General features: G+C 49.0%; 1 protein-coding gene across 1 annotated transcript in view; it reads right to left on the bottom strand.

Annotated features, from left to right (window-relative positions):
* Positions 1-9,597, bottom strand: part of PURA (purine rich element binding protein A) — a 17,032-nt gene extending 7,435 nt beyond the window's left edge. Inside the window, exons 1-3 of the mRNA XM_019534706.1 lie at positions 9,352-9,597; positions 3,137-3,188; positions 2,197-2,210 (exon numbers count right to left, since the gene is read on the bottom strand). Of these exons, the coding sequence (XP_019390251.1) occupies positions 2,197-2,210; positions 3,137-3,188; positions 9,352-9,597 (312 nt within the window). The remainder of the gene's footprint in view (positions 1-2,196; positions 2,211-3,136; positions 3,189-9,351) is intronic.
* Positions 9,598-10,915: the final 1,318 nt, after the last annotated feature.

The raw sequence follows: 10,915 nt of genomic DNA, 5'->3' as shown, positions 1-10,915 counted from the left end.
CCTCCCGCCTCGCCGGCAGGGGGCCGCCACCATGGGCCTGCCCGCGCGGGGTGGGCCCCGGCCTGAGCCCGGGCGGCGCCGGTGGCTTCACGCAGGGGGCGGGGGGGTGCACACGGGTACCCGCGGGGTCTTCCCCATTGTCAGGAGCGCGGGGCAAAGGGGTTCATTCATCCTCTCGGGGCTTCATTCGACTTCCTGGCCCCTTCCACTGCGTTCACTGGGAAACTGCCTCCAGCCTTTACAAGGCCAGGCCCCTACCAATAATATGGTGGAAACTTCCACATGCACCCTCTTTCACACACTCCCCTTCAGACTTACTCTGCTTGTGAGGTGATTTTGTGATTGCCAGCCTTACAGAGACGGCTCTGGGATCTAGAAACTGTTCTGTGCAGCCCCTGACAGTACCTGCACTAATACATGGGGAGAGCAGTAATCAGCCCTGCTTGTCAGGCAAAAGGCAGGACAGGGTTATGCCGCTGTGCAGGAGTTAGTCTCTAGGGTGCAGCCCTGCCCTGCCTTCTGTCTGGTAACAAAGACTGTGCAGGTGGCACCTAGCCAGTAACTATATTGATAATGCACAAGATAGAACAGAACCCTGCTTGTTTCACATAGCAGTATCAGCAATGCCAGTCGCTGAAACAAACTTCTGCTGGAAAAACAAGTGGGTAGGACATAACATGCAGCAGGAACAGGGACATTGAATGCTATGGTATCGTTTTTATGTGGTGTAGAGAGGGACCATCTCCTCAGTGGTCAAAAAGGAAAAACCTAGGAGCAGGTAAGAAGATGCTGCTTTTAGCTGTAAAATGGCTTCCTTAGAGCTGTAGCTGTTTGGTTCTGTCACATTGAAAGGGCTAACTGCAGAAAGGCATATTGGGAAAAAAGTTCCTATGATGGTAGAATACTGCACTGGGAATTATTATTAGAGGTCACAATGCTGGTGATGAAAGACATGGTTTGTCTTATTTTGTCATAGTTTCTCTGTTTATTACCAAAAGGGTTATGTCACGGTTAGACCTTCAGGAGCATAAGTTACTATGGCAGCAGGAGAAAGGGAAAAACCCTAGTTCGAGGATGCAGTTGTGTACCTTTGAGAAGCAGCTCAACCTTAAGAAGGGAGACATTCATTTTTGGTCATCTAATTAATTGGCCAGGTAGATATCTGGTGGAGAGTGATGGAGAAGACCACATGTTCTGGATCTGGTGCTGTCATTTCTGGTTAGCATTGCAGTCTAGCAGTAGATTTTATTCTGGATGGTAAAGCTGCAAAGCTTTAATTTCCCAACACACTGTGGCCTAAGGAGCTTATGACAGGCTTTTCTTCTCTTTTCTGTTTCCAGGTGACTTGTTCATTATTTATTGGGGAGATTTATTTTGTACAGATATTACTTCCCTCTTTCCTCTTCAGTGAAGATTCTTGCTTTCATCTAGTAGTTATTAATGTGGGAGGAGACCAAGTCAAACTATAAAGACAAGTTTGATACTAAGTGAGGAATTGTTTTTAGCCTAGAATCAGGGCAGGCTCAAGATGGAGATGCTACTCACTGTTCTGAGATACTTAGCTCAGAAAAAAAATTAAAACATTGTCTTGAGTGAAGCCCCTATCTGTCTGCAGACAGTGCCATCTGTGATCTCGTTCCAGCATGCTGAATGCTGTTTTGGTTGGAATATAGCAATGTAATTAATTTGTCAAAAGGAACATGTTAGTTTGGCTCATGCAAGATGAAGGTCATGAAAACACCTGGGAAATAGTTTGCACTCTGTGAAGTGGCCTTTACATTATATGAATTTACCCAGGGCAAGTGAATTGCCATTTTATTTACTGGTATTAGGAAAAAATTCAATCACTAAATCCCTGGACTCTTCAGATAATTTTGTTTATGGGGGAACTGTTGACCTATGTGGTTATTAGGACAAATCCTTTATTACTAGTGATTATTTAGTGTTACAGTCAGCAAAGAATGGGATCCAGTTTTTCTTAGTACGGGGGTGATACATGTTACTTGACATGAGCTGTCACTTGTCAGCTATCAGCAAACCTGTCAGAATTGGCATCTATATAAGTTTGCCGAAGTTAAAGGAATGTCTTGAATTCTCTAGACTTCAAATGCCATTTATATGCTCTGAAAGGCAGACTCTTTATTTCTAAAGGCTATTCAGAAAAGTTTGCTGTATTGATCAGTTACCAAAACCCACCTTCTTTTTAGGAGCTGTAGCCACAGCAGCAGGCCTTGAAGGCCTTCATTTATGGTTTGATCAGGGGTTGCAGTCACTTCATGGAGCGTCCATCTCTGCCATTCTGTGGTAAGGGAAGTATAAGTGACTCAAGCCATTCAGAGAGATCCAGGATAAGGAAAAGCTTTTGGCCTTGCTGGGTACATCTACATGAGACGTTTTACTATGCATTAGATTAATCTGATGTGCAGTAAAGTGTCACTGTCTACACATGCACAGCAATTACTGTGCAGTAGATTAATTGAAATCACCATATGCTAGTACCAACAGATACAGGTACTAGAAAATGGCACTTTAAACTACTGGACTGAGGTAGGTAAAGCAGCAGGGGGCCACAACAGCTGCCTGGCTAAGCCCTGAGTTTAGGGTGGGGGGAAGCTGTTCCTGGCTCCAGGCAGCTCCCATCTCTGTGGAGCTTGGGATTGTAGCCCAGCTCAGTAGCTCTGGCTTGGGGCGATGCTCTGTGCCCATGTGGCAGCAGCACTTTGATCTCTCCCCTTGCTTCGCTTGCAGGTGGTGGAGGAGCCTAGGATGATCTTCCTGGATCAGTCCATCATCAAGAAAGGTAAGGAAGCACCCGCACACCTGGTGGCTTTGCAGGTGCTCTGCTCAAGTTTCTGGGGCTGGCTCTCAGCAAGCCCTGCCCTCTGAGCCTTGTTTTTTCTGCCTCCCAAGGCACTTGGCCAGAGGGAGGGCAGCAACGAGCTGGGATCTCCCAGCTCATGCCTCAGCTCTTGCCCAGTGCTTGGGGGTGGTCTTCCCTGGTCCCAGTGCTGCTCAGATCCCATTTTCCCCCAGCTGAGTGCTTTGGGAAGCAGAATGACAGGACTTGCTCACCAAGAGCCAGCCCCAGAAACAGAAACAGGGTCTGAGGCTGCCGAGTGGGCAGGTGCCTCCTTACCTTTCTTGATGACGGATTGATCCAGCAAGTTCATCCTGGGCTCCTCCACCACCTGCAAGCAAAGTGAGAGGAGAGATCAGAGCACTGCTGCCGCTTGGACGTGGGGCATCACCCCAAGCTAGTGCCACCAAGCTGGGCTGCAATCCTGAGCTCCCCATGGCTGGGAGGGAGCTGTCCCCGGAGCCAGGACAGTTCTCCCCATCCCCCAAGGCATGGGGCCAGCCCCAATCTCTTTGCAGCTGGGAGGGAGCTACCCCTTGAGCCGGAGCTCCTCCTGGCTGCTGCAGGGGGCCAAAGCGGGGGCAAGAACAGCCCTGGGCTAGGCTGCTCCTTTTGGGCTCAGTTTGCTCCTGACACGGGCGCATGTGTAGATGTGTGCCCTAACGCGTCTGAATTTCTGTGCAGAAAATTTGGGCACATTAATTGCATGTGTGGATGTGGTCACTTCAGTGAAATGCTTCAGTGAAAATGGCTCCTAGACAAGTAGCAAAAGAAGGGTAGAAAAACTGCAGTGGTATGTTATTCCTTTGACTATAGGATACATCTTTTAAAACCAAATATTTCTTCTGAAATGGCCTGTGTCTTAAATTTGGGCTAAGAAATAAAAAAGCTCTTAAAGCTCCATAGAAGTTTTTTCTTCAATTGAAAGTTAGAAAATTTGAGTGCCTCTTAAAATCAAGGGAGTCCTATATTCAAAGAAACATGGTAGACAGTTCCAGAGGCTGGTACACAGGGTGCACTGTTTTTTTTTAATTACTGGTGCAAATCCAGTAAAAGGCGGAAGGTAAACTGCTAATGTCCTACATGAAACAAAGTGGTGCATCAGTTTCTTATGAATGATTCTAGAGTGAAAATAGTCCTTCCTAAAGGTGGTCAGGATTGAGGGACATCTGACAAGCATTATGGAGGACGCTTGCATATCCACATAACCCATTTGGTAGCTGGAGGAGATTTCAATGTTAATGTTAAGCCAGCACTTAAATTCACTCACTCTGCTTTAAAAAAAAAAAAAAGAGGAATTAACTGTGAGGACTAGCTATAGAGGTCTTATTGTTCATTATAGATCATTTTCTCATTTTAATAAATGTCAGGGTACAACCCAATTCAAGCAGGAAATCTCTAAGCAGGTTTTGATAAATATTTACTGGTGATAATACATGAAAAATAAAATCCTGGTCCCAGAGAAGTCCGTGGCAAAGCAGTAGTTGACTTTAGTGGGGATGGGATTCAACCCTTAATGCTTCTATTGATGACACTGTTCAACACTGGTCCACAGCCTAGCTTGCTTTTTATCTTAAAACATGAGCAAGCTTTATGAGTTTTGCAATAAACGTATCCATTTTGATGCAGTTTAGGACTTAATAGATATTATTCCCTTAATATTTTAGTATTAAGTAGCTATGGGTGCTTGTACACATAACGGGGTTTAATCCTCACTAAATTAAATAGGTTCATTAAAATTGACATGGTTTGTTTTAAATTGGTATGTCATTGTTTACAAGTGGCAGTTTTTAAATCAAATTAAACTAAGTGTACAATTCATAGTAAATTACAGCAGGGGGAGCTGTATAACAATCCACCCCACTGATTTCTTGGTACTCAATTACAGCAGGGGGTGCCAGCAAACCAGTAATCCCCTCACTCCCAAACTCCCCCCCCCCCCCCCCAAACATAGCTGTCCACAGGGAGCTCCACACCAAGCCGTGGTTGCCTGCATGGTCATACCCCCATCCCCATGGCCCTGGCATGGGTACTGCCCCTGTGCCTTGTTGCCTGTGTCTCCCCAAGGGGCTCGGTTACTGATGGCAGCACCATCTCTGTCACCCCATAATCTACCCCTGGTTCCATCAGAGAATTAAGAACCTCTTGGGCACCTAAAGGGGGAGTCCTGGAGTGCTTTCGTTTGCCCTTCAGAGCATATACTGCCTGCCCACTCACAGGACTCCCAAGGTCCAAACAGTCCCAAAGACTGCCCAGGCCCAAAGTGAGAGGCATCAAGTTAATTTTTTTTTCTGTCAGCATGCAGGAGTTTACCCCCCACCCAAGCCAGCCTACATTTTTTTAGCAGATTTACCAGTTCTACCAGTTTTTCCCACCCACCTTGTGGGTCCCTCTGCCAGCTTCTGTAGTCATGAAACTACAGGGCTGCCTTCAGCAGCCTCGTCCCCTGGGCAGCATGGGTGGGGGGAACCAGGGGTGTTGGGCAGGGCTAGGTGTTGTTGTGTACCTTCTATTCATAAAGCGGCAGCCCTGTAGTTTCATGATGGGGTTCTCAGAACCCCACTAGTCACTTCTGTGGTCAGAGATTTAATAGGGTTCTAGGGAGGGCATTCAAGCCATAGACAACTGAAAGGTTCTTGGGGTGACCTGGCCAAGGGAAGTCCTGCCCCCCAACCGACCCTGTAGTTGTTTGCAAAAGGTGGCATAGCAAACAGACAGGGTCCTGAACTATTGGAAATTTTGTAACCAGACACTGAGGTTCACCTGGGTCACAGCTGGGTCAAGGCAGGGGGGAGGCTGTGTCTGAACCCACAGACACTCGGTTCTTTCTTGTAGCGCCTGCAGGCACAAGTTGTGTTTTTTTGGGCGTTTTATTTGGAGGTTGCTTATTTTGGGCCTTTTTGTGATAGGGTAGGCAAAATGGTGGATCTGGCCAGCAGCCAGACTCCATTTCCCATTAGCCTCTGCCCACATGGCTCCGGCCGGTTTCTGTGGAGACCCCAGCAGCAGCAGTGCTGTGATAGTGTGGGCCTGGAGTTTGGCAGGGTATGAGGCAGCATGCAAAACTGCTCTGCAGCTGGGCTGGCATCTTGTGGCAGTGACAGCGTGGTCCATAGTTGGGGTATAGCCATGACCTGAAGCCAGCGGGGGTGGTGCTAAGAGGGAGCTTGGGCGGGGGGGAGGGGTGGCTACAGCTACCCCAAAATTCCCTGTAGTCCCTCTGCTCCCTGCCATCGCTGGTGGATCTTGCCACTCCCAGGGCTGTGGCATGGTTGTGTTCCCCACCCCGCCCCGGTACCCGGCAGCTACAGGCTACTGCATGGCACACACCTGGGCTGGCCTATCTGCCGGTTTCATCCACACCAAGCCAGGGGCCCCTGGCCCCGGGCCTAGCTGGCACATTTATTATTTCGCTTATGAAAAAAACACACCACATCCAGAAGGAACTTTACAAACCTATTTAAAAATACAATTAAAAAAATACAGCCTTTATTTATTTTTTAAAAATAAATAAAAACACCAAATATAAATAAACTGAATACAACCAACAGCAATAAAAGAGCACAGCGGCAGGTGACATCATCTTCCATGTCTTATTGTTCTGCAGGGGGAGAAAGAAGACAGTTTTTGCCCCGTACTCCCAAAATCAGGAAGGTTCCTTGCCTCCCCCTACAGGCTACAAAATCCCCTGTGGGAGATTTCTTCAGGCATTGTCTGTCAATACCTATATATCTCCCACGCAGCAGCATAGCCCAGGGGAGGGGTGTGGGACGATGCCTCTGCTGTACGTGGGTTTTCTGGAAGGCACTTATAAAAAAGACACAAGTTACCCCAAAATATTAACATATTAAGATGTGTCAAGGCAGTCAAGGGTGGATTAAGATTCATTGGGGCCCTGGGCCCAGGCCCCCCACCATGGCCTGGGTCCCCCTCTACTTGCACCCTGTTCTGCAGCTGGGAGCAGAGCTGCGATCTGTAGCCTGCATGCCCCAGGCCATGCTGTCAACATTGCAAGATCCCAGCCTGGCTGTGGAGCAGTTCTATGTCCTGCCAGCAGGGGGAGCACTAAGGGGGAGTCTTCCTAGCCCCCCCCCCAAACTCCCCATAGCCCCTTCATCCCTGCTGCTGCCGGCAGTTCAGGCTGCTTTCAGGGTTCCGGTGAGGTCATGTGCCCCTACTTGGTACCCAGCAGCCACAGGCTGCCATGTGTTTCGTCCTCACAGGCCGAGGCACAGCTGGCCCATGCATTAATCTGCCTCTGTGTGTGTGTGTGTGGGGGCGGGGGGCAATCTTTTCCGACATGAAGGGAAATTTTGGGACCCATTAGCTAGTCTTGCCACGGTGGGGACTTATTATATACTAGCTCTCGGTACAGTCAGACCCATGGGTGCTCCTGGACTTTTAACAAGTAACCCCCTGCCAACCCGCAGACTCCTGCATGGTCAAAGACCATGCCCCCCCAGCAGAGCCCTGGTATGGGTGCCACCCTGGATCATGCTGTCCCACCCTGGTTCACCAAAGGGTGCCCTTATTGGCAACTGCACCATCACCCTATAATCCAACCTTGGTTCCTGCACGGAATTAACAAGCCCTTTGTTGGCTAACATGATCACCTTGGAGCGCTTTCGTTAACTCTTCACAGCACATGGTCCACCCAGGTCCAGGCAGGCTAGGTTAGGGGACTTGATCTGGGCCGGGTATCAGCCCCGCACTGGGCTGTGGCTCCAGAGCTATGCCTGGCAGCCTGACAATGACACCCCACTTCTCCTACCAGAGAGCGTCTCCCCGCCTTCCTCCCATGCCCTGCTTTAGTCCCAGTGGTGGGCAGCTATTCATACTTCAAGTGACCATGAGAAGCCACAGCTGCCTGCAGGGAGACGCTTACCCCGCCCCCCCGGTCACCACATCCTCCTCCCTGCCACTACAGACAGTATACTTAAGAGATGGACAGAAGTTTTATGTTGCAATGAAATTTTATTTTTATTCAAGGAAACACTCAGCGGTAGGTATCAGGAACATATCCATTGACCTAAAGAGAACCAACTCCATTGGCAACGGCCATAATGTGTGCAGCCAGGCAAGCCCGCACAATGGCCACCTGAACAGTGTCTCCATGCTGATGGTGTGGGATGCTGTGCACTGCCCACCCACGTCTCTGCCCACTGTGAAAGACCCCCCTCCAAGCCTCCTTACTTTTTGGGTTACCTGGTCCTAGACTCTTCCCTCACTCATGTGTCTATCAATCCAGTTGCTAGTCAACTACCTGGTTGCCTAGGGAATTCCATAGGGATGGGGGAGCTCTTTTTCTTTTTTTAATAGTTTCCCACCTTTGCAGGTCATGTGACTAGTTTTCTCTTGTGGTCAGTCATGTGTCATTGTGAAGCACTGGTCATCAGCCAGTGGGACTGCGTCCAATGGGAACTTACTGATGAGGTCAGAAGGGCTATTAAGTGGTTCCCTCCAGGAAGAAGGTGGGAGGACATTTTTAAAGACACCCACTGAGCATCATGGACTTCTGTAGCCCTCTCTCATACTTAGGATCCAGAAGTGAGAAACTTAACTAGGAAGTTAGATTAATGTACTCTAGTCACATATCAAAGGGCTACCGAGCCTCTCTGTATGCTCGGAGTTAGTCTTTTGCTACTCCTGAGACTTGTACCCCTCCCCATGCCTACCCTCACTAACCAATACAGCTGTCCATTATAACCAGCTGTGGTGTACATGCTCGAGAGGGATTGGGCAGGCTTTTTTGCTCCCTTGGCTCAGCTGACCAAGGGAGGCTACTTTTTAGGCCTCAGGCTAATAGAAGCACTCCAAGATCCCAAGGTCTAGGGCATGTGTATCCCAGGCAGCACAGGGCCCAGACAGAGACCTGAGCCTGGGTGGTGGCAGTGCTACCCCAGGCTTGCAGGTGTGCTTCAGGAAGGGGGTTGGTCAGACGTTGGTGCCCCTGTGGAGGCACCTGAAGCCTGGTTTTTGGATGAGGTGCAGTGAGACAGGTGGCTCAGTGCAGGAGCATCCCCTACTGACTTACCACATCCACTACCTCCTGCGCCGCCTCAGCCCAATACTCACTGAAAACCTTTCACCTGGTTTTGCAAATATTGTAGAGCACCCAAGCTGCCACTATGAAAGCTGTTATGTTTTCTGGCTCCAACTCAAGCCTGTAGTTCAGTGACCTCCACCATGCTTTGAGGCAGCCAATGGTGCATTCAACAGCCATCCTGCATTTGCTTAGATGATAGTTGAATGCTATCTTTTACAGGTCAGTAATGTGTCCTCCATATGGCTTCATAAGCCAGGGCCAGAGGGGGTAAGCTGCGTCTGTTATGACAAGCAGGGAGCAACACCACGGATCACTGTATTGGAGACTCTGGGCACTTATTATACTTTATCTATCAGGCAGCAGCAATTTCTGAACACCCGCATCCACAGCTTCATCACAGATCCATCACTGAGGCAAATCCCTTCCTGTCTGTGAATGACTGACTCACCTGCAATGGGGATAACACAGAGGCGTATGTGCTGTCCAGTGCACCTGGGCAGTTAGGGAACCCCATAGCCTTGAACCCTTCAATAACTTCCAAGGGGTTATCGAGGCAAATAAAGTTGTTCTCTGCAATGTCCTGCAGCAGTTGGCATATCTTGTGAACTGCCAGCCTGGCTGTGCAGGGAGCCACAGCAAACTGGTTCCCGATGTAGTGGAGGCTGGTGGGGGTGGCCAGTTTCATGATGCCCATGGCCACTGTCTTGCCCAGTGCAATGGGCTAATGCATGACAGTCTTCTGCTTCACAATTTGTGGCCCCAGCATCAAGGCTATGTGCTTAAATGTCTCCCTGGTCAGAACATCTCCAGCCACTGTTGAACATCCCTAGTTGACATTACGATTCACTCCCACCAGTCAGAGCTGCTTGTGTGGGCCCAGACCCTGTAATCATTGCTTCTTAGGTTGATCCACAGAGCTGTCATATTCAGGTTGCACGGCTGCTTCTCGGTTCTCCCAATCCTCTGCATAGGCAATTGTCTGGTACAGCAAGCTGTGATTAGGTTCTGCCGTGTCTTCACAACTTAGTAGAAGGTTCAGCATACTCTGAGTTGTGATCAGTAGCTGCATCCCTACAGTATCGATTGCATCCAAGGTCACCACCAGGGCATCCAACTTCATTTGGTCCTCCTCACTTACTTGGTCAGGGTTCATTGAAGCCATGATGTTTAGCACACAGAATCACCAAGGTTCACTAGGGTGGTTGATTGAACGCATAGGGCTGTTGCATACAATCTATTAGCATTATAAATGCCCTACTATTTGCATTTCAATTCTTAAACAGCTTAGGAGGCCGTGTGCTTGGCATAGGCACAGCAGCGATTTTGCCTGTAGCGAGTGGGGGCAGGTTATGTCTCGCCTGTTCACCATGAACTTGTGGGGTTTAGGATGACCCCAGGCAACTATCATATGCCCTGGGGTGCAGATACTGGCATTTACTAGACCAATGAGTAGCCACACTCAAAGAAGTATCAATCTGATTGTCTTCTATGATGAGATGACTGGCTCTGTGGATGCAGGGAGACCAGTGGATGTGGTGTACCTTGATTTTAGCAAGGCTTTTAATATGGTCTTCCACAACATCCTTGTAGGCAAGCTAAGGAAGTATGGTCTGGATGAATGCCTTGTAAGGTGGACAGAAAACTGGTTGGAGCATCAGGCTCAGAGAGGAGTAATCAATGGCTCAATGTCTAGTTGGGAGCTAGTATCGAGTGGAGTACCCCAAGGGTTGGTTCTGGGGCTGGTTTTGTTCAATGTCTTCATCAACAACCTGGAAGAGGGCATAGGGTGCACCCTCAGCAAGTTTGCATATGACACCAAATGGGGGGGGAGTATGCTGGAGGGTAGGGCTAGGATTCAGAGTGACCTAGACAAATTGGAGGATTGGGCCAGACGGAATCTCATATTTGACAAGGACAAGTGCAAATTCTGCACTTAGGATGGAAAATCCCATGTATCAGTATAGGCTGGGGACTGACTGGCTGGGCAGCAGCTCTGCAGAAAAGGACCTGGG

The sequence above is a fragment of the Crocodylus porosus genome, unplaced genomic scaffold (genome assembly GCF_001723895.1).
Source record: "Crocodylus porosus isolate Cpor-Errol unplaced genomic scaffold, CroPor_comp1, whole genome shotgun sequence".
NCBI lineage: Eukaryota > Metazoa > Chordata > Crocodylia > Crocodylidae > Crocodylus > Crocodylus porosus.
This window is presented reverse-complemented; position numbering and strand designations above follow the sequence as displayed.